Source organism: Mustela erminea, chromosome 13 (genome assembly GCF_009829155.1).
Source record: "Mustela erminea isolate mMusErm1 chromosome 13, mMusErm1.Pri, whole genome shotgun sequence".
Classification (NCBI taxonomy): domain Eukaryota; kingdom Metazoa; phylum Chordata; class Mammalia; order Carnivora; family Mustelidae; genus Mustela; species Mustela erminea.
In genome coordinates this window covers 57,652,750-57,674,562 of record NC_045626.1, presented here as the reverse complement: position 1 = coordinate 57,674,562, position 21,813 = coordinate 57,652,750, and the positions used below count along the sequence as shown (strand labels likewise).

Sequence of the window (21,813 nt, the reverse complement as noted above, 5' to 3'; positions counted from 1 at the left end):
TATTTTTATCCCCAGGGGTACAGGTCTGTGAATCGCCAGGTTTACACACTTCACAGCACTCACCATAGCCCATACGCTCCCCAATGTCCATAACCCCACACCCCTCTCCCGACCCCCCTCCCCAGGGTGGAAGAATTCTTAATGTGTATTATTGTATATGAATTTGGTATCTGAATACACGAATGTATTATCTACTCAAAATAATAATAACTGCTTAAAAAGTAGGGCTTGCTGATTTTCAGGTATCCCCTGTGAGGTACCTAGACATTTGCAAATTCTGGACTTATGGAGATAACAGCATAATCCTTCTAAAGTGGATGAACTGACTCGATAAAGTCAGAATAGGATGAGTTCACTTACACTGCTTACGCAGCACGCTGTGAAATCCGTCTCTGGCTAATTCTTTCTAGTGAAATGTCAAGAAGCACCGTGGTGCAAGGACTAGCTCTGGTCCAGCCTGGGGCCTCATTCTCCGTGGGCACCGTGGTTTCTAGTCTCACGGATTTTATGACAAGTGTCAGCCAGTTCTCGGTGTTTGCTTGCGCGCTCACCTGCGGTAGACAGTTTGCCTTTAAAGCCTCCTGTCTCACCCTGAAACCAAATGCACTGACGCAGGCTGCAGGGACTGTGGGCCCCACGTAGGCGGGAAAAAGCGGGGCCGGATGGCTCGTCCTGTCCCTGGGGCTGCTGCTTGGTGTTTATGCATGAGCCAGCCCTGACTCACCAAACCAAGAAGAGAAAACTTCCGTCTGGGACCACCCGCCAAGGCAATGTGCCCCAGACTCCAGACGATGCTGGAGCGTGTCCCACTCGGGGGCTCACATTTCAGTTCCACCCGCGAGAGAAGGCAGGTGGTGGTGGGGAGAAATCCGGAGTGCCAGAATCATTGTGCTGTGCTGGGTTGATCTGGAAGGTTTTTCTACCTTCCTGGCTGGTTCATCCCCAGAGACAGAGAGGAGAAGCAGACATGCTGGGCGCCCCAGAGCCTCTGAACCGCCCCCCCCCCCACCCCCACGCCTGGGGGCAGAAGCGCCTCTTTGCTTTTATCTTTGGTTGCATCAGAAGGAAACTGCACTTTGAGGGGGAAGATTGCTTATTGTTCAAAAGGGGCAGTCTAACAGGAGACGGCCCTGTTAGACTGATAACAAGCTGGGCAATCCTCTGCTGAGTAACAAATCAGCCCAGGGAGAGACTTAAAGGGTTTCAGCAAGGGACCTGCTTCCTCTGGCTGAGTCACGGCCAGCTCAGTGTGACGGGGGCTGGCTGCTTCCTGGCTGTGTCCGTCATCTGGGTGGGGACACTGCCTCCTGTCCACGGGTTCCTCCTGTCACTTCCTTCCTTTCTGGGCTGAAGGTGACCCAGAGGGTGGTGGAGGGGACCAGACATCCTTGCGTGCAGGTGAGGAGCTCTGGATTGGGAGCAGGACCCCTTGGGCTCAGAGGCTGGGCTGCCTGGAGAACTGGGTCTGCCTTGATTTACCCCTTGTGTGTGCCAGCTGGGTGTACACTGTCACCACCACACACTGCTCCCTTCGACCTTGCCAGCCCTCTTCTCAACACACGCCTCTGGTCTCAAGGTCAAATGTGGACAGAGAGTAACAATAAAAATAATAATAGTGTTAAGTGATTTATACCTGGATTATAACTCTTATCAATTATAGCCCTCTGTTACCCTCCTACGGAGAAGCCTTCCTGCATAAAGTTATATATCAGATGTTCCGTGGCGGCCAGTGGGGAAGGGGATAATTCAAATGAGAAATTGGTGTAATACAGGTTTGGTGAGACAAGGGAGATGAAAGTTAAGAGAAGATTTCTAACTCAGTGGGAGAGAGGCTAACAGGGTTTTAAGGGACTGGAGGTACTGCAGGGAAATTTGAGCAGCTGGACTGGGAATGGGACTTAGGGGAAGAAGTGATGTTGAAATGGGACCTTGGGGAGAGTTTCCACGTGGAATATGGTGCAAGTTCCCTTCTCTTTAAGTATCTTTAAAAATACTTCTGGGGAGGGGCACCTGGGTGGCTCATTTGGTTAAATGTCTGCTTTCGGCTCAGGTCATGATCCCAAGGTCCTGGGGTCAAGCCGCACGTCGGGCTCCCTGCTTGGTGGGAGCCCGTTTCTCCCTTTCCTCCCTGCTTGTGCTCTCTCTTGCTATCTCTGTCACTATCTGTCTCTCTCAAAAAAATAAATAAATAAAGCCATAAAGAAAAATGCTTCGGTGGAGACCCAAACTGCTTTTCAGTGTGTTGGAATCCGATATGTGTTTCTATGTGTATTTTTAAGTGCAGACTGGTTCAGGGGGGCTACTAGACCTGGAGTGCCAGCCTCCACTCAGGTTCCCGAGACAACAGGGCCGCCATTCTGTATGGGGTGGTGGTGGTGGGGTGGGGGGGGCAGGTGGGGAATCCGAGGGCTTGGGGATGCAGAGCAAGAATGGGGCTGGGGTCAGGAAAGGAGGGAAAACAAATGAAAGGGTGTGTAATTCCGAGTCAGCCCCGGTCTCACAAGGAAGAGAGCAGTTGCACACAGGACATTCTGTAGAGACTGCATGAAATCATTGCTCTGGGGACCGTGGACCGCCACTGGAGTGGGAACAAGAGTAAGCAGTGTATCTGTCAGCTCCTTCTATCTGCTCTCATTGCCAATGCCCAGTCTATGGGGCATTAACTTCCCGTGTTTGTGTGTGTGTTACTCAGCCCCTGTGGGCAGCCACCAAGACAGTGAGAGCCTCTGGAGTCTGTTTGGGTCACACTGGGGTGCTGGGCTGTGGCCCTTAACCATGGCAGATGTTACAGTGGCCTCCGCTGGCCAAGAGAGGCAAGGCAGGAGGCAATGCTGGGTGGTGGTGAGGAACTGTGGTTGTTCCTGGAGCAAGGAGTTGGGGAACTGGGGTCAAGATAAGCAAATCTGGGGAGGCACACCAGCTGGGAGGGGCACAGCGCCTTTATGCTAATGAGAAAAGGTACATCTGCCTCAAGCAATTGTATTTCTATTTGTTGGGAAAATTGGGATGTTACATTTAATTTTTTTGGTAAAAGTTCTGTACTTCCATCTGCCTGAAGAGTGTCAGGATAAATAAGTTCATGAAAGGTGCTTGTGCAGTATACAACATGTGTAATTGTCCATGGCCTTGAACTGGTCTCATGATGAAGAGCAGGCTGGCACAGGAAGGCCTTTATAAAGTCCTTTCACGCATTACATGGGAATGTTGATTTGTTGACACTGAACACAAGTTCGCTGAAAGATTCTGGAAGGAGACTCTCTAAGTGGGAGTAAATGCCATAGGAATGAGTAAGTGAATGAATGAATGAATGGAATAGTCCAGTCACAGAAAGGCTTTCTCCTTCCCACTCTCCACCCCCATCATTTCCCTCACTTCACTCCAACAAGCTCCCCTTTATTTATTGAAATTAGCTGTAATGTGTCAATTTTTTAAAAAGATTCCCCCGCTTTGAAATATGAACTTAAGCATTGTTTTTTCTAGCACACAGCAGGAACTCGGTAAACACTGGTTGCTTACTACATGGCTCAGGGCTGTGTGAGCAAACCAGCACCACACCGGGGTGGCTCTGAGGTGATCATGCGGAAGGCACGTGCGCAGGAGGCTAGACTCCCCCCGCTGAGTGTACAGTGAGTCGACAGTTAGACTCTGAGGAACTGCTCTCTGGTGACTTCTTTTTAATCATGTCGTGGATATCCTTCGTCCTTTAATAAACATCCTCTGGCTCAAAGCTAAGGACAAAAGTACTGTGACGAGTCTCATCAGTGTCCTTTTGAAGGTACTTTATTAAAATAACAACAAGGACAAAACCTGAGGATGAAGCTGTTTTAGAATCAAGCAGGTGAGCATTAGCTCTTGGGCTGGGAATGTCTATTCAATTCTTGGGCGACCCTGGACATAACTGTTCTGGGTCCAGAGCAAAAAGATGTGCCAAGTTGTCAAAATAAAACAGATTCCTAATGGATCCAAGACTGTAGATAAGACGAGGTGACTCAGTAATTTTCCATGCCGGAGACCTGTTCCACCAAACCCACATGAAACACAGGAAGAAAGGCATTACTGACTCGGAAAAACTAGGGCATGAAACTATCTCTATTTGTAGGTTTTAAAAATTTATTTCTGTCCTTATCTTGTTCCAAAAAGCTTTAGGGTGGCTTCCAGAGACACAAAGACTATAGCAAGAAGACAGAGCCCTGAAGCAGGAGAGCAAAAATAAAAATAAAAACAAGGATAATGTATGAAACGAAGCCTGAGGTTAATACAAAAATGCACTCTGACAAGCCATAAATTTGACTCTTAGCTCTTCTTTTTCTGCCAGAAGAGAGAAACCTGATAAGTTGATAAACCTAGGTCCAGAGTGAGAGGGACAGATGCTCAGGGGGAAAAGGAAGGACTTCTGATGTGAAGAGATGGGGCACTAGGGGCGAGCTAATGGAGGGAGCCTCAGCAGGACAGGAAGAAGCTGGAGACGGCAAAACGTAGGCCCCCGTGCCCCTGGAAATTTCCAGAAAGAAGCCACCAGTTGGCATGCTTGGGCCAGTCCAAAGTGGCCTGTTATGGTAGTGAATGACTTCCTGCATCTGAGAGCTCCAAGGAAAAGACACCAGAACAGTCTTGTCTGACCTTGATACCACTTGCTCTTTTAATTTTGCCATGCAATTTATAGAATTCTTCACACACGTCCTCTGCTACTTGACTTTTTACATGAATCTGCCAACTTGAAAAAATATTCTCAAGCCTGTTTTGTTTGGGCTGAGCAGCCTTATTGTAGGTTTTTCTATATTTCAATAAGCTTTATGAATGTTTGAAGGGTGGGGAACGCAGTGTGGTATATTGGGAAAGGCATTGTGTTGGAGTCAGAAGAACCAGGATTTAATATCCAGTTCTTTAACTGAATATGTAAGCATGAATGACCTTAACTAGAAAATGGAGATGAAGTATTATGGGTGTCCCTTGTCCAGGACATATTTCATAAGGGCTGGTTATGATCACTGAAAACAGCTTTTAATATCCCTGATACTTAAGGATCCAAGATTGGGAAGGGTCAACCTATTCCTTCTTGTAGAAACAAGAGAGAGAGGGTGGCTGGGAGTGATCCACTCATAGTGGTTTGGTCTACTTTAATGTCTCTCAAACTTTTTGACCGTGACCCAGAATATAAAATGCATTTACCTTACTACCCTATATACCCATACTGACCTGTAACTAGGAAAAAAAAAATCCTGAACCAGCACTGGGATATTTTCTTTTCCTTTTCTTCCAGTTAATGAAAAATGGCTGGTCAAGAGTCACTACATTGATTTCATGACCTATTAGTGGGCCTCACCATAAAACTTGAAAACCCTAGTCTAAATAAATAGTCCGGTTCTATAAATATGGGTCATGCCTCAGACCAAGAGACAACAGATCATTTCATTTTTTTTAAAAGCAAATTCTCAAGCTCTCATTCTCAAGAGATTGTTAAAAATTTAATCTTGGTTGTGATTGTGGTTCTTTCGCTTGACACTCTCAGGGTCTTGCAAAGTCGTCCAGTCTTATGCAGGCCAGTGTTGGGGGAGGGCCTTTGGGTCTTGGGTCTGAGCTCTTACAGCCCTTAAAGCCTGGGTGAGGCCAGGACTGCCATGACAAGTCAGCCCAGAAAAGGCTTGCTGAGGCCAGGACCCGAGGACTCCAGGCACAACCCCTACTGGGCTACCATCCAGCCCAAGCCCCTGAGGTTCTGCCCCTCTGTGGGGCTTTAAAATGCAGGAGTTCCCTCTCCTTTTGGGCACACTCTTCACTCTCTTCCAAAACTATGAGAATGTTCGAAGCTTTGCTCACTTCTATTCCCTTCAGTATCCAAGCAATGTCAGAGCCTCTCCCTCACCTGGGACGGAGACTCTATTGCTTATTTCTACCCCACAGCCCTGAGAGCCCAGGTCTCTTGGAATCAAATTCTCCTTTGCCTTCAATACCCACAAATAGGACTATCAGGGCAGATCGAGGAGCTAGGAAAAGCCTCTGATCTAGGTATTTATAGATTCTACTCTGGAATTTGCCTCTGTAATGGGGTCCTGCAGGGATGGTATGAACCCAGCATAGAGGAATGCTCACAAGTATCTGTGAAATGAATGAATGAATGAATGAATGAATGATTTGGGGCAAGTCATTTGATGTCTCCAGGCTTCAGTTCCTTCACGCTTCTGCCTTCAGCTCAAGGTGAAGTTTGGCACAGATGGTTCATGGAGCCTGTTGTTCAGCTGGAATGTGCCAGGAAAAGCAGAGTCAGAACATTGGCTCCTCTCCATACCCAGAGTGGAAAAAAAAGGGATAACTGAATGTAGTCACATTTGGCCTTACTGAAGAGAACATGCATTTTTTCCCCCTCTCTCCATTTGGTGGAATTTACTGTCTTTAGTTCTGATCTCATGTGCTTTTAAAAAAATACTGCTTTCCAAGGCCTTCACTGAAAGAGTAAGTAGATTTAATGATATCTTTCCATCTCTGTATGTCTCTTTTTAAGGGAGTTGAGAATTAAAGAAGTTTTAATAAGCCTGTTTCTCTGCCGTCCAACTCTCTCCTCCAGGGACAGACAGCGTCCCCGGAGGTGTGCACACCAGTGTGATGGTGGTGCCGTCTGCCCCAGAATCCACAAAACCTTGGGAATGCGTGGACCAATTTGCAGAAAATGTACTTGTGTGAGAACAGAAAGCTTACTAGTTGGCTACCACCTTGCCTTAGACCTAAGCTATCGATACCCCAGAATGTAGACAGGCTTGGATAATGAATATGGGGACAGCTCCAAGGGTTCATGTCCCCTGCCTTCTGTACTTTATGCAAGGAAGTTTCTTTATTTAATTCATTTGAAGAAATCTCATTTGGTTTGATTTATTTACTTTAAAGATTTGATTTATTTGAGAGAGAGAGGGCATGAGAGAAAGCACAAGCAGGGGGAGTGGCAGAGGGAGAGAGAGAAACTGGCTTCCTGCTGAGCAGAGAGCCTGATGCTGGATTTGATCCTAGGACCCTGGGACCATGACCTGAGCTGAACGAAGATGCCTAACTGACTGAGCCACCCAGGCTCCCTGCAGGGAAGTTTAGAAATTGAGTATTTTATGCCTTAATTCTTCTCTCTTTTTTTAAAATATGAACTCTATGATTTTAATCATTTATGACCCCTATCTCAATTTATTATACCTGGACAATTCTATTAACATTGTGTTCCTTTATGTTTTTATATTGAAACCTTGTGTATATCTCTGGTGATGTAATGATCATTTTTGTGAAAATTCTCTGTCTACACATCTACCTTCCTAACTAGATTGAGATCATCCTTAGCATAGGAATTGAGCCTTTTTCATGTTTGTATCAACTTTGTATTTAAAAAATACAGTATATTGGTCACAGTGTATGACCAATAAATATTTGTGAGATGAACTGAATGTAAACATTTAACCCAGGGGCAGTCAGTCTACCACACAGCCCACTGCTGACATTCCTAGCCCTGTGACCACAGCAGACATCACTAGTTGGTCACTGATCACAATGATCTTTTCCACTAAGCTGGGACATAACCATTAGAATTTGTCTCAACACAGCACTCTGTGCAGTAGCTATGAATAGTTCAAGGTGGGCACACAGGAGGAAATCTGTCATCTAATGTTACCCTTCCTGTAAGCTGTATTAGCTGACGCAAGACAAAGCCTGGGTCAGGGCCAGTGTTCATCAGCTTTATGACCTACTGATTGTTTACGGCTAGCATCTGTTCTCACTAATTAGTGCCCATGCCATGCCTGAGGTTAAGTATTTTGAGTATAGCCCTGGGATCAGACAATCATTGTCACACATTCTCATCCCCCAACCTCTGTTTCACTCTTCCCTTGGAGGATTCGGGTCTCTCTGATTCCCCCCGGAGTCTGATAGAGGAGGAACCATCTAGCCTTCCCAGTGCCAGGCAGCCCTTTTCCTGCTTTTACTGTAACCTCCTCCCCAAGGCACTTTTCCGCAAGTGGGGGTCATTCTCATTCCTGCAACACCTGAAATGAGAGATACTGCCTGCCTGATGTGTTTAAGTAATGAAGTTCCCCAATGCCCCTTAATCCACAGTGATCTTGAAAGTGGAGATTTTGCCAAATTAGTTGCCCATGACCCCCCTGCTTTGTACTTGACCCAACTATTGCTGGTTCCCACGGCACTTGCCAGGGAGCCTTGGGCAGACACTGATTTGTGCCAGGGGACTCAGAGGCATCACTGCTGCTGATACTGCCCTTCGGTCTTGCCCCTAATCTCCCCTTGCTGAGGTTAATCTCTACTTCCTCGAGCTAATGCAACTGTCTCCCTTGCAATGACACAGAGAATTTGCTTCATAAGATCGTTGCTGTGTAATCAGATTACAACCATGCCACCTTTGCATTCTGTCACTTTGTAGTCCAGAAAAATATTCCTGCAACTACAGATGCTCTTTTTTGGAGAGATAAGACATGGTATTGGACATTTCTTATGTGTCACTGCAAGAACCTTGGTTTAGCTGACCTCTGTTCCAGCCACTATGACCACTTCTCCTGGCTTTAATTAGTTTAATGGGGGAGAAGCCTGCAAACATCTTGCTTCAGGCACAGGCTGTAGTCTCTTGCCTCTTGTCCTGAGACCTCCCTGTTGACCCCATGAGAACTCAGAAATGTTCAGTGTCCACATATATGCAACCTGAAAGTATGAGGGTTTAGTGCCCAAAGGGCAAACCTTTAACCAACACGAGAGGGCAAAAAATGCTTCCCCTTTCTTACAAAAGGTCCTGAGACAGTATAAAGTCTTCCAGACTATAATTATGTTTATATAAGACTGTTCAATCTGTTTTATACATCTCTTCTCCCCCTTTCCTTCTCTGTTCGGTCTTCTTCTTTCTTGTATTTATTGTCCAACATCTAGAAACAATTGACTATACATGTGCTCAAAAACAAATAAAAGAAAAAAACCTCAGTCAATACACACACAAAAAAGAATTCAAAATGAATCATAGATCTAAATGTAAGAACTAAAGCTATAAAACTTTTAAAAATACGTATAGGAGACATTATGTATAGTCTTCTTAGAAAAGATAAAGATTCATTATATATGAGACCAAAAGTAAGATATGTTAAAGGAAAATTTGGTACACAAAAATTATCAAAATAAAAAAAAACTTTTATTCTTCAAAAGACACTTTAAAAGTGAAAAAAAAAAAAGGCCACAAAGCATAGACTAGGAGTTAATATTTGCAAATTATAGATCAGACAAAGGACTCGTATGCAGAATATAGAAAGAACTCTTATATTAGTACTAACCCAATTTTGGGGGCACCTGGGTGGTTCAGTGGGTTAAAGCCTCTGCCTTTGGCTCAGGTCATGATCCCCGGATCCTGGGATTGAGCCCCGCATTGGACTCTCTGTTCAGCAGGGAGCCTGCTACCCCCTCTCTCTCTGCCTGCTTCTCTGCCTACTTGTGATCTCCATCAGTCAAATGAATAAATAAAATCTTTAGAAGAAAAAAAAAGAAACCCAATTTTTTAAAAAGACAAAATATTTGAATAATGATATCTGAATGGTTATAAGCACATAAAAAGGTATTCAACATCATTAGGGAAATGCAATTAAAATCAAAATAGGGTGCTACTCTACACCCACTATCCTGGCTCTACTTGATAAAACAGACAATAGCAGGTGTTAAGGAGGATTTGGAGAAACTGAAATACTATTACATTTCTGGTGGAATGTAAAGTAAAAGCAACCTCCTTGTAAATCATTTTTCAAGTTGCTTAAATGAAGATATACTTACCACACAATCTTGCAAATCTACTCCTCAGGAAGTGAAAGACTCCAAGAATCCTGAAAACCTAATGTGCACAGAAAGAGTTGTAGTCCCTCACTTGTGACGAATCATAGCAGCATTATTCATACTGGCCCCAAAGTGGAAAGAACCCAGAAGTCCGTTAGCTGGGGAATGAATAAACAGAACGTGGAAAATATCCCTACAATGGAATAGCACTTGGGATTAAACAAACAAACAGAGCTACTGATTCATGCAACAAGAATGAAGCTCAAAATCATTCCACAGGGGCACCTGTGTGGCTCAGTTGGTGAAGCGTCTGGCTATTGGTTTCGGGTCAGGTCATGGTCTCGTTGTGAGGTCGAGCCCTGCAACAGGCTCTGTGCTCCACAGGGATCTGCTTGAAGATTCTCTGCCTCTGCCCCTCACTCTACTCCGGCGTGCATGTCCCCATGCTCTTTCTCTCTCCAACAAATACATCTTTAAGCAAAACAAAAGATCCTAAGCAAAAGAACCCAGACACAAGAGCCTATCGATTTGTTTCCATGTATATGAAATTTCTAAAAAAAAAAAACCAAAACAAAAAACTCTTGCATAGACAGAAAGCAGATCAGTGGTTCTCTGAAGCAGGTAGAGGGATGTGGAGGGCAGAATGTAGAATTGCTTTTATAGTTCATGCTGCAGTGACTTATTTGAGAACTCTTTCCCAAAACAAACCCGCTAAAATTTTCTCCTGTGTTTTCTCCTACAAGTTTTGTCATTTTAGGGTCTTTCATTTGGGTCTCTGATCCATTTAACTTATGCCTATGGTGTAAGATATAGAATGGAGTTCTTTTTTAATTTTTTTTTTTTTTTTTTACCATGAATCCATATCCAGCTGTTGCAACACCCTTTGCTGAAAGGACTAGTTTTTGGTCTACTGAATTGCCTTTATACTTTTGTCAAAATATCAATCTATCATATTACGTGGATTTTTTTTCTAGACTCTGTTCTGTTCCATTGATATGTTTGTCTTGATTAAACTGTCTTATTTATTATTGCTTTATAATAATAATTTACAATAATATTTATAAAAAGATTTGAGATCAAGTAGCATAAATCAGGTACTATAAGGCCTCCAGCCTTTTTTAAAAAGTTGTTTTGGCCATTTTAGATCGTTTTCATATTCTTGTAAATTTTGCAATACACTTATCAATCTCTAGCCAAAAAATTCTTATAAAAAGTTTGTTGTGATTTTGTTAACTCTATAGATCTACTGGGGATAAGTGCCACTGTAATTTCATGAGCAAATTACTTAAAACCAACAATTAAAAAAAAAAAATCTCATAAGCAGCCAGAGAGAAAGATGCACTACAGAGTAAGAAACATAAGAATGACAGCAGACTCACTTTCCATCAGTAAGAAAGCAAGCCACAAAGACGAGAGCAACCTCCAGCTGGATTTTGTAAATGGAGTCAGAATCTAATAGACGAATGTGATCCATTTACATTTATGTTGTGTACCGATACATTGTTTTTTTTTTTTTTTTCCTATTATCGTATTCTGTGTTTTCCATTTACTGTGGTCTCTCCCCTCTCCCTGGACTCCACCTCCTTCGCCCGTCTTAGTGCTATCATTATGACTTACAGTAAATGCTGATGAAGACAACCAGTGTACTTAGCACTGCTGCTTGCATACCACTCAGATCCAAGTCTTTCTCTGGTACATTTTAGCCAGTTACTTCAGGCAAGTCTGTAAGTAGTACATTTGCTTGTCTGAAAGCATCTTTATTTTGCTCTCAGTCTTGAGTGACTGTATCACTAGGATAGAATTCTGGGGAGACAGTCTTTTTCCTCATTAGAACTTTGAAATATCACTCCATTGTCATTTGACTTCTGTTAAGTCTTCTCCAGTATGATTGCCATTCTTTGATACATAATCTGATGGCTTTTTTTTTTTAAGATATTATGTATTTATTTGACACAGAGAGAGTACAATCAAGGGGAAAAGCAGAGAGAGGGAGAAGCAGGGAACCTGATGCGGGGCTCCATTCCAGGACCCTGAAATCACCTGAGCTGACCTGAGCTGAACGAAGGCAGACACTTAACCGATGGAGCCACCCAGGTGCCCCAATCTGGTGGCTCTTAAGGCTTTTTTTCCCCCTTTGTTTTGGATATGTGCTGTTTCATTACAATATGTTGAGTTGGAATTATGCTTTTCTTTTACCTGCTTAGGTCCTGATGTTTCAGGCTTCCAAGGTTCTTGTCTCACAGAGTCAAGGAATGACTCTTGTGGACATAGAAAGGTGAAGTGAAAGTTTATTAAGTGAAGGTGAGAGCAGAAAGGGAAGAAAAAAGCGCTCCAGAGAGAGAGGGGTCCCGAATGCGTTGCTGCTGAGGACTTACAGTGGAAGTCTTTACAGACAACTGACTGGGAAGCCTGTGGCTTTGAGATTCTTGTGTCTTCTTGGTTTTTTCCCTTATGTCTTGTTCCCTTATGTCTTGTTCCCTTATGTCTTGTTCTTCTCTGTCTTAGCCTCTCCACCTGCCAGGGGCAGTTTCCAAACCCAGTCAGGGGAGTTAAGGGCCTCCTATCTCTCTTGCCTCAACCTCAACCCCTTCTCTCTCACAGGACAGGACCCGTGGGCAGAAAGAGCTATACTGGGATTGTGAGGAGTGACTGACTGTGTACTTTTGAACTAGTGGGGGTTAGGCATAGCACGAGTCTCCAAGGAATCTAGAAGCAAGGTTTTCAGGACCTTGAGGGATCAGCTACTGCCAAGATAAGGTTCCTTTTTAAAGGTTAAGGCCTAAGGCAGCCACGAGTTCCTCAAGGAAGGTCATGCCCTGCATGTTTCAGGTATCTATCAGTGGGCTGTGAGCTGTAAAGAGATTTTAATTTAAGCTACATTGTGCCTTTATTTTCCACATCACTGATACTTTCCTTTCCACCAGAGAGAGATTCCTTTTATAATTCAGGGAATTTTCAGCCTTTAGCTTTTTAAATACCACCACCTCCTCCGCTTTTTTTTTTTTTTTTCCCCTGTTGATTTTTTTGGGTAATTTTTACCAGACATATTTCGGGATTTCTCATTCTGTCCTTTGTGTGTCTTTGCCTCTTTTCTTTTGAAGATTTTATTTATTTATTTATTTGTCAGAGAGAGAGAGAGCGTGCACAAGCAGAAGGAGCAGCAGGCAGAGGGAGAAGCCGGCTCCCCACTGAGCAGGGAGCCAGATGTGGAACTCGATCCCAGGACTCTGGGATCATGACTTGAGCTGAAGGCAGACGCTTAACCGAGTGAGCCACCGAGGCATCTCACCTCTCCTTTCTATTTTCATCCTATGCCACAAGGTTTTTTTTTGTTGTTTTTTTAAGATTTATATTTCAATTCACTAATTTTCTATTTGCCTGGATCTAATATGCTATTTTTCCACCTACAACACTTAAAAAAAAAAAAAGTGATCCCTACACTCAGCCTGGGTCTCTAACTCATGACTAGAAGATCAAGAGTGGGATATTTTATTGACTGAGCCAACCAGGCACCCCGTAGTATACTTTTAATTTCAATAATTATACCCCGTCTTTTTTTTTTTTAAGATTTTATTTATTTATTTGACAGACAGAGATCACAAGTAGGCAGAGAGGCAGGCAGAGAGAGAGGGGGAAGCAGGTTCCCTGCTGATCAGAGAACCTGATGTGGGGCTCGATCCCAGGACCGTGGGATCATGACCTGAGCTGAAGGCAGAGGCTTTAACCCACTGAGCCACCCAGGCACTCCTCCCTGCCCATTTTTAAGTAGGCTCTACACCCAGCATGGAGCCTAACGTGGGGCCCAAACTCATGACCCTGAGATCAAGACCTGAACTGAGATCAAGAGTCTGATGCTCAACTGACTGAGCCACCCAGGCCCCTCTCAATAGTTATAACTTTTATTTCTACAATGCCTATATAGTTTCCTCTCAAAAAACAGGTTCTTCCCATATTACTCTGCACTTGACTTACAGTTTGTATACCTTCTTGACTCTCTAAATATTTTAAACAAAAACAAACTTATTTTATAATCTCGTTCTGCTTAACCTAATACCTTCAGTTTTGGGGTGTGCGAATTCTCCTGTTTGATGTTCCTTGTGACTTCCTCTCTGTGCAGTCTATACATTTTTCTTGTGAATTTATCTTTAGTGAGTGTATACAGATGGCCATGTAATCAGGAGTGTCGTAGTCAGCCTGGGTAGCTTGCACATAGAAATTATTTTCTCACAGTTGTGGAGTTTAGAGGTCCAAGGTCAAGGAGCTGCCAGCAGGTTTAGTGTCTCCTGAGGCCTCTGTTCTTGGCCTGAAGCTGGCCCTTTTCATCTCAACCTCACATGGTCTTTCCTGTGTCTCTTCCTCCTCTCAGAGAGATGCTAGTCCTACTGGATCGGGGCTCCATCTTTATGACCTCATTGACCCCCTCATTGTCTTTAATTACAATCACCATAGGGGCTCGAGCATCAACGTATGAATTGTGAGGGGTATAATTCCGTTCATTACGGGGGTAAAAAAATGTCTCTAAGAACAGATTTATAGGGCCTCCTCCAAGTTTCTAGTGGTTTCACCCATTTCAGAATTTTTATATTAATTTCTTTGCATAAGGGTTTTTTCACCATATCCAAATTGTAAATGCAGAACCTCACACGTTTATTTTGATATATTGTGGGTGGCTCTTTTGGTCCAAGGATCAAAGTAGGTGGTTATCTTCTTGTTTCTTCTCCAGGAACATAGGAAGAGATTTTCTACTCATTAAGTTCATGAAAGAAAATACTGACATTACTCATAACTATCCTTTCCCCGAGGTTGGGGAACTAACTCTAAGTGTGTTAAAACCTCAACTCCCAGGCATCAGGGTGGCTCAGTAGGTTGACCGGCTGCCTTTGGCTCAGGTCATGATGCTGGAGTCCGAGGATCAAGTCCTGCCTTGGGCTCCCAGCTCCACGGGGAGTCTGTTTCTCCCTCTGACCTTCTTTCCTCTCATGCTGTCTCTCACTGTCTCTCTCTCAAATAAATAAACAAAATCTTAAAGAAAACCTCAACTCCCAGCTGATAAGACCTCTATTTGGGTGTGATAACCTCAGGCCATGCTGCTGCTTCTCTTCATTCTGGCTTTGGTGTCCTTTAGATATTGGACCAGTTTTCTAAATATTGTGAACTGGGCCACCTACCCATTTAAGTCTGTTCATATCTATAGGAGTTACAGATGTTTAGAAAAAGTTGGTGGAAGAGGGCAGAGAATTTCTTCCATGTCCACCCAGTCTGCGATATTGACCCAAAATCATAATTCTGGAAGGCCTATCTTCATTAGTTCCCTTTAATGGCCAGTAACCGTTCTTAAATTTCAAAGTTTATGTTCTCTGTATTATACCGTACTACCTTATTTTCCTAATTGAGAGACATCTTTAAATTGAAGCTTATAAAAGACTATTGATGGATGGATGGCCACATTCTTCATGATTATAATTTTACATTTTAACCCTTTTTGAGAAGATCTATCAGCTTCTTCACTCTACTTGCCTTCTATGGGAAATGGACACCTCCCCCTCCTCCCATCAGTGACCTTAAAATTACAAACCCAGTGAAAATAATTGCCACCAGAGGAAAGGAGTTTATTCCCTCTGTGACAATAAAAATGTGTCTGGCCATGTTTTCCTAAAAAAGGAGGGAATAATATACCAAACCTTGTATATTTTCTCTGAGGTGATTTCACAGGCCAAAAGCATCCTGAAATGTTTTGGCAAAGCATGGCTACAACGGAGACTGCCCCATCTCATGCTAACAAAACTCCTCAAACTCGTATTTCCTTTCCTTTCTGGGTAGACTCTCAGTGAAGTCCCCAGGAGGTTCTGTACTGACAGCAGCAATGAGCCGATCACGATGGAAAAGCCACTCCTCGTGGAATTTACATAATAGACACTTCACAACAGAGGAAGATATGACAATAATTACAAAAATGGGAAAAAGGCCAAGAGCTAATGGATTTCTTAGCTCCATTTTCAGCAACCCAGGTAGAATTACATTTTAAGAAATCTGTTTCCATGCAATTTAAAGGTCTGCTGATTTCAACATTTGGCGTCTCCTGTATTTTTCTAATCAGCTCTCTCTTAGGGAGAAAAGAGGAAAAGTTGACATTTTCCTCTGTGCAAATTACTTAAACTGGAAAAGGTTCATTTAGAAACTAAGAGTCTACTGCTTACAGACTTAGCATAACAAACATCCATTGCAGTCACATGAAAAGCTATTGGAAGATTATGGCGTTAGTCTTTTTTTCTTTTTTAATTTTTTAAATATATATATATATATATATATATATATATATATATATATATAAAGGTTTTATTTATTCATTTGACAGACAGAGATCACAAGTAGGCAGAAAGACAGGCAGAGAGAGAGGAGGAAGCAGGCTCCCTGCTGAGGAGAGAGCCCGTTGCTGGGCTTGATTCCAGGACCCTGAGATCATGACCTGAGCCTAAAGCAGAGGCTTTAACCCACTGAGCCACCCAGGAGCCCCTAGAGTCTTTCTGATTGTAGACAGAGCGACAAAAACGCTGTCGGTAAACTTAACTATGAACTTAACTGCTTAACTACGAATACAGACTGTGCTTTTTTATGAGGTTCTGTGTCTTCTGTTACATTCTTCGGTCAGGTCTTTCCACGAAAGAATGTGAGAGTAGCTGTTCCCCTTGGACTGAATCTCTAAATCGACCTGTGCTTCTCCGCCATCTTGTCAGAATAACAATAAGGTTAAGGACTGCTTTTGATGACTAGGATGGATGGCCAAAGTCCTAGCTCAATCTCAAGTCTCCTGTAACACCTTTCATTACTCTCTCCAAATTTATTCACTTGTCTTTAAATAGTCTAACAAAAATATGAGCCAGCGACATTAGCCAAAGAGCTCATGTAGGGCAAAATCCAACCCCAAACAAGTTATAATGAAACAGAATTCCCTGAAGTCTGAAAGCATTCAGCATCCACAGGTGCACAAGAACTGTCACAGAGGATTAGCAGCTATGAGGCTGAGGGGACTGGGCACTAATCTGGGATTCGAAACTTGGGCTGCAACCAGATAATACCCATCTCACCCTATACTAGTTAAAATGCTTTTAAGCAGCACAGATACAGAGGCATCTGCAGAATGAGGGCATCCAGCCATCTGTTACCATTCTTGATCCTCTGAATACAACCTTCTCATGAGCTCCCCCAAAGCTATGCAATCAGGCCGCCTGCATCAAAGGGGTGGGGCTGGGAAGGAAGCGGGGAGCAAAGAAAAAGGCTTAGATACATCTGTGCATATACAATGAGTACTTTGGGCAATTTTATATGAAGCAAGTTAATACTGTGCTTCTTTTTCCTGAAGAGGGAGGCCAAATGTATTATTGGTCTGGATATGTTTTATCTGCCTTTGGTCCTAAGTCATTTATTCATTTATTCGTTACCATTTATTCATATATTCATTACCTCTCCATCCAATATTTATGGAACACTTACAGTATGTCATGCTCCATACTAGGTGCTGGGGAGACAGATATTGATATAAAAGATACTAAACAAAAATGGTAGAAAGAAAAATAAAGCAAGGTAAAGGGGGCAGCAAATAACAGGGACTATCACCCCAACTAAAGGGGTGATTTTTATTTAGAGGAAAATAATGTAAATAATAGATTTGCATTTGTTAGAAAAATACTGTGTTTTTTTGATACTAAAGTGTTTCATTTCATTTTGTTTTGTTTTAGATTGACTTACATCATTTATTACATTTTGGTTCTATACAATTCCACAAAGGTAATTTATATGTCCTTTCAAAGTAGGCTTATAAATCAAATTATAATGTATTATTATCCTTTTTGAGATCATTAAAACTCAACAATGAAATGATATTCTGATTTCATGTCTAGGACCAAGGTTTGAAAAGCAATATAATGACTGTCTCAACTATATCACACTAGTTTTTCTCATGTAAGCTAACTAGGATCTTAAAAAAAAAAATCCAGTAAGATTAATATAGAGTGTCATATTAGTTTCAGGTGTGGTGCTCAACTTTTGAATCTTTCATTCCAGTAATCATTCTATGAAAGAATCAGTTTCTTCTATAATTAAAAAAACACACACTATTTTCTAGGATAGCGTATTTATATGTAAAGGTATATGTTATGTTAGCTATTAATTAAGCAATTAACTTCCAAATTGTCACAGGTTTTGTTTTTTTTTTTCCCAGAAATAGACACCAAGATGGAGTTTGATGTGTATGGTATTTATTAGAGATCATCTGTGGAAAGAAGGTGAAGGAAGTGGGATTTCTTCGTGGGAAAGGTCCTAGTACAAAACGGGCCAACAATGGGAACACTTTGGACAGCTCTGGAGCAGAAGCAGCCTGTCAGAGTGATCCCATGTTGGGCTGAAATGGCTGGGTCTTTGTCTCCTACAACAACCAGTCAATGGATATGGGTCCCCCAGGAAGACCCAAGTTCTTGGGTGAGTCAGCTCTCTGCTACTGAGGCAAGGAGCAGCTGGAGCTTGTCCTCCAACAGCTGGCACAAGTCTTTCCTTGAAAGGGTTGCAGGCACTGCCTTTCCATGTCCACCACACAAAGAAGTGTATAGACTTGCGGGCCAAATGGGAGAGAGATTCATAACATAGTAACAGGCAAAAAGTTACCAAGTCTAGATAATTATGAATTAAATCCCTATAAACATCCATGTACAGGTTTTTGTGTAGACATAAGTTTTTAACTCCTTGAGTAGACATCAAGGATCACTTTTGTTGAATCATAGGGAAAGACTCTGTTTAGTTTTGTAAGAAATCCCAAACTGTTTTCCAAGGTCCCTGTGTCATTTTGGTTTCCCACCAGCCTTGAAGGAGAATTCCGGTTGTTCCATACCCTCACCAACATTTGCCCTTGTCAGTGGCCAAGATCTGAGCTATTCTAATACATGTGTGATAGGTTAGCTAATTTCAAATTAATTTTTTATGAAGCTCTCAGTTCACATTTTTAAAAAAAAGATTTTATTTTTTTACTTGAGAGAGAATGAGTGAGAGAGCATGAGAGAGGAGGTCAGAGGGAAAAGCACACTCCCCAACGAGCTGGGAGCCCAATGCGGGACTCGATCCTGCACGTCCGGGATCATGACCTGAGCCCAAGGCAGTCGCACAACCAACAGAGCCACCCAGGTGCCCTCAGTTCACATATTTGAACGAAATCCTAATTATGAGTCTTTGAGTAATGAAGAACAGAAGAAATGAAACTGTTTCAACAGAACCCTTTTTTAAAAAAAAGATTTTATTTATTTATTTATTTATTGACAGACAGAGATCACAAGGAGCCAGAGAGGTAGGCAGAGAGAGAAAGTGGGGAAGCAGGCTCCCTGCTGGGTAGGGAGCCCCGATGCGGGGCTTGATCCCAAGACCCTGAGATCATGACCTGAGCCAAAGGCAGAGGCTTAACCCACTGAGCCACCCAGACGCCCCTCAGTAGAACCCATTTCTGAGTAACAGTGATAGGTCTATCTTTGACCAAAATTAGTTAAAGGTTCATGTTTCTTTGTGGTTGAAATACTGCTTTTTTTGTTATGTTTGATAAGTGATAATTAAAAACAAAATACTAAACCAAATGATAAGAAAATACCATTTCTTAATTTTGGCAGCAATACACAAATATTTGTATGCTGCCATTCTTTTAAATTCAAGTACTAAAATAATTCTAAAGCTGCTTGTCAAATTGCTAATTGATAAAAAGAAAGTACAGATTAGGTGAAAGTAGTTTAAAATCCTTCATATTTCGTTTTTAAAAGATACCTTAAATTTGACAGAATTCTTTGAGGGTGCAAGTGGTATCTGAAATATAAAAAGTATAGCAAGGTATAGTTCTAGTGCGATTGTTGAATTCCGGTGATGGTGGGTCTGCCCAAAGCTGGAGTGGGATGGGGGAGCTGTAGGATCTGTTAGAGGTTGTGACACCGACTGAGTTTTTTTTTTTGTTTTTTTGTTTTTTTTTTTTTTTTAAAGATTTTTTTATTTATTCATTTGACACAGAGAGATCACAAGTAGGCAGAGAGGCAGGCAGAGAGAGAGAGAGGAGGAAGCAGGCTCCCCACGGAGCAGAGAACCCGATGCGGGACTCGATCCCAGGACCCTGAGATCATGACCCGAGCCGAAGGCAGCGGCTCAACCCACTGAGCCACCCAGGCGCCCACCGACTGAGTTTTGAAGGAGGAAAAGAATCCTTCTTTTTCTTTCTATGCCAGCACACATGGTAGAGAAGAAAATCCAGGATTTGGGATTTTTTGCTCCCCTTTACTGATTTCTACAGTGAACATGAAAAAAATTGCTTGTAGAACTTTAAAAGCATCTCTGGTATTCCTTAGGGGGGAAAATTACTCTTTTCTAGATTTTTTTCCCTAAATAGGGCAGATCTGCAAAGACAGAAGGATGAGGAAATGCTAAAAATAACTTCCCCCAATTAGTGGTAGCCAAACACATATGGGAAGATGGAAATAGTTTTCGATGGCCCAGAGCAAAACTGTGATGCAAAATGAACTCCCCAAGGGCAGGGGGTAATTAGAAACAGCCCCGAAAATGTACTCAGGACGCTGTGGGAATAGTTAGCGAATGTTGAGGGAGGTGATTATGGCCTTGCAACCTCTTGGAACCTGTGGACATTGAGGAACTGACTCTGAAAATATTTATTCCTGTTATTTTTTTTTCACAAAGGCATGGGGGCTGGGCTCCTTCTTGGAAAGTCAGAAATTCCAGATCTTCTAACACAAATTCTATGGAGAGGAGTGTGGTCTGAATTGCACATTTCTTGAAGCCCAGAGGCAAACGGCTCTATTGCTGTTTCTCAGGGGAGGGATTTTGTTTTTGACTCGGGCATGTGGAGAAGAGCCACCTGTGGGCCATGGGCAGCGACAAGAGGGCACGAGAGCCTGCCAAGATCAGCATCACTCTGGGCTTTGGCCCAACTGACCAGCCGGTTTCCCTGCCTTGGAAATTGGGGCTGCCGCTCAGCCAGCTGGATGGGTGCTGCTGCCAGGGCTGCCTCCCCGGGTGGGGCGGGTCAACAGCTATGACCACAGGGGCCTCGGGACCCGCCATGCTGGACAACAGGGAACCTGATCTGACTGGAAGGGCAGCTCCGCCATGCCCCTGCCAGTTTCCCTTTGTTACTGGCTTCCATGTCTGTTAATGATCCCGGAGAGTCACATTCTCCTCTCTCTTCTCTCGTTTCAGTGCAAGATACTCAATCAGCACATCCCTGATGAGAGCAGTGGTGGATAAAATGCTGTATGTATTTCTTTGTAGTGGTCAGCAGCCAGTACCATAGCCCCACACTTACCACCGGGGACTTCTCCAGGTCCCCCCTGACCCTTCCCAGATTCTGAGGGGTGAAGAGCTCATGCCCAGCATAGGTTGTCCTTCAGGAGTCCAATAATGTCTGTGGATTGGCCTGCATCCATCTGGCATGGTTGTTCAGTGTTGTGAACTGAACCCGTGCGTGTACCTGTTCTTTCTTTTTCTTTCTCCTCCGACCCTTAATTTCCTACCTAGAATCCCAAATTCTGCTTTTGCCCACCCCCTATTCTATGCTCCCTCAAACCTACAGGCCAGTCCTCTTCCTTCCAGAACAGTGGGCTGGTTCTCCTTTCCCATGATGAAGAATGGCTCACTTTCCTCTGCTTTGGTCCTGGCAAGCGATGGTTGGACAGTGCTCACCTCCCCCAGAGGAATCTGATCAGGGGAGGGGGAGGGCTCTGGACACATCACACAGGCAGCCTGTCACTTACACCACAGCCAGACTCCCTAGGTTTTTGGGAATCGTCTTCTTGAATGCCTCTATTTAGCCAGCTCAAGGTAGAGCCTCCAGATTGACCTCTTTGCTTCCTGTCTGCTAATCAGTTTATGGAAAAAATGTAAACCAAGCCTCACTGTTCCCAGAAGAGTCTGCTTTCAGACAGTCTGCAGCTCTCTCTTCCCCTCTGTGGTCTCTCAGTTATAAACCCTACTTTGCATTTGTCCCAGGCAATACCC

General features: G+C 43.2%; 1 protein-coding gene across 4 annotated transcripts in view; it reads left to right on the top strand.

The window, feature by feature from the left end:
* LOC116572116 overlaps positions 1-21,813 on the top strand; it is a 79,945-nt gene that overhangs the window by 36,191 nt on the left and 21,941 nt on the right. For 2 of the 4 annotated variants that reach the window (XM_032310866.1, XM_032310869.1), the window contains exons 1-2: positions 17,530-17,571; positions 18,005-18,261. In XM_032310866.1, coding sequence (XP_032166757.1) covers positions 18,124-18,261 — 138 coding nt within the window. In that variant the 5' untranslated portion in view covers positions 17,530-17,571; positions 18,005-18,123. Of the gene's footprint in view, positions 1-127; positions 1,399-17,529; positions 17,572-18,004; positions 18,262-21,813 lie in introns of those variants that run through there. The other 2 variants (XM_032310867.1, XM_032310868.1) reach the window with 2 other exon arrangements.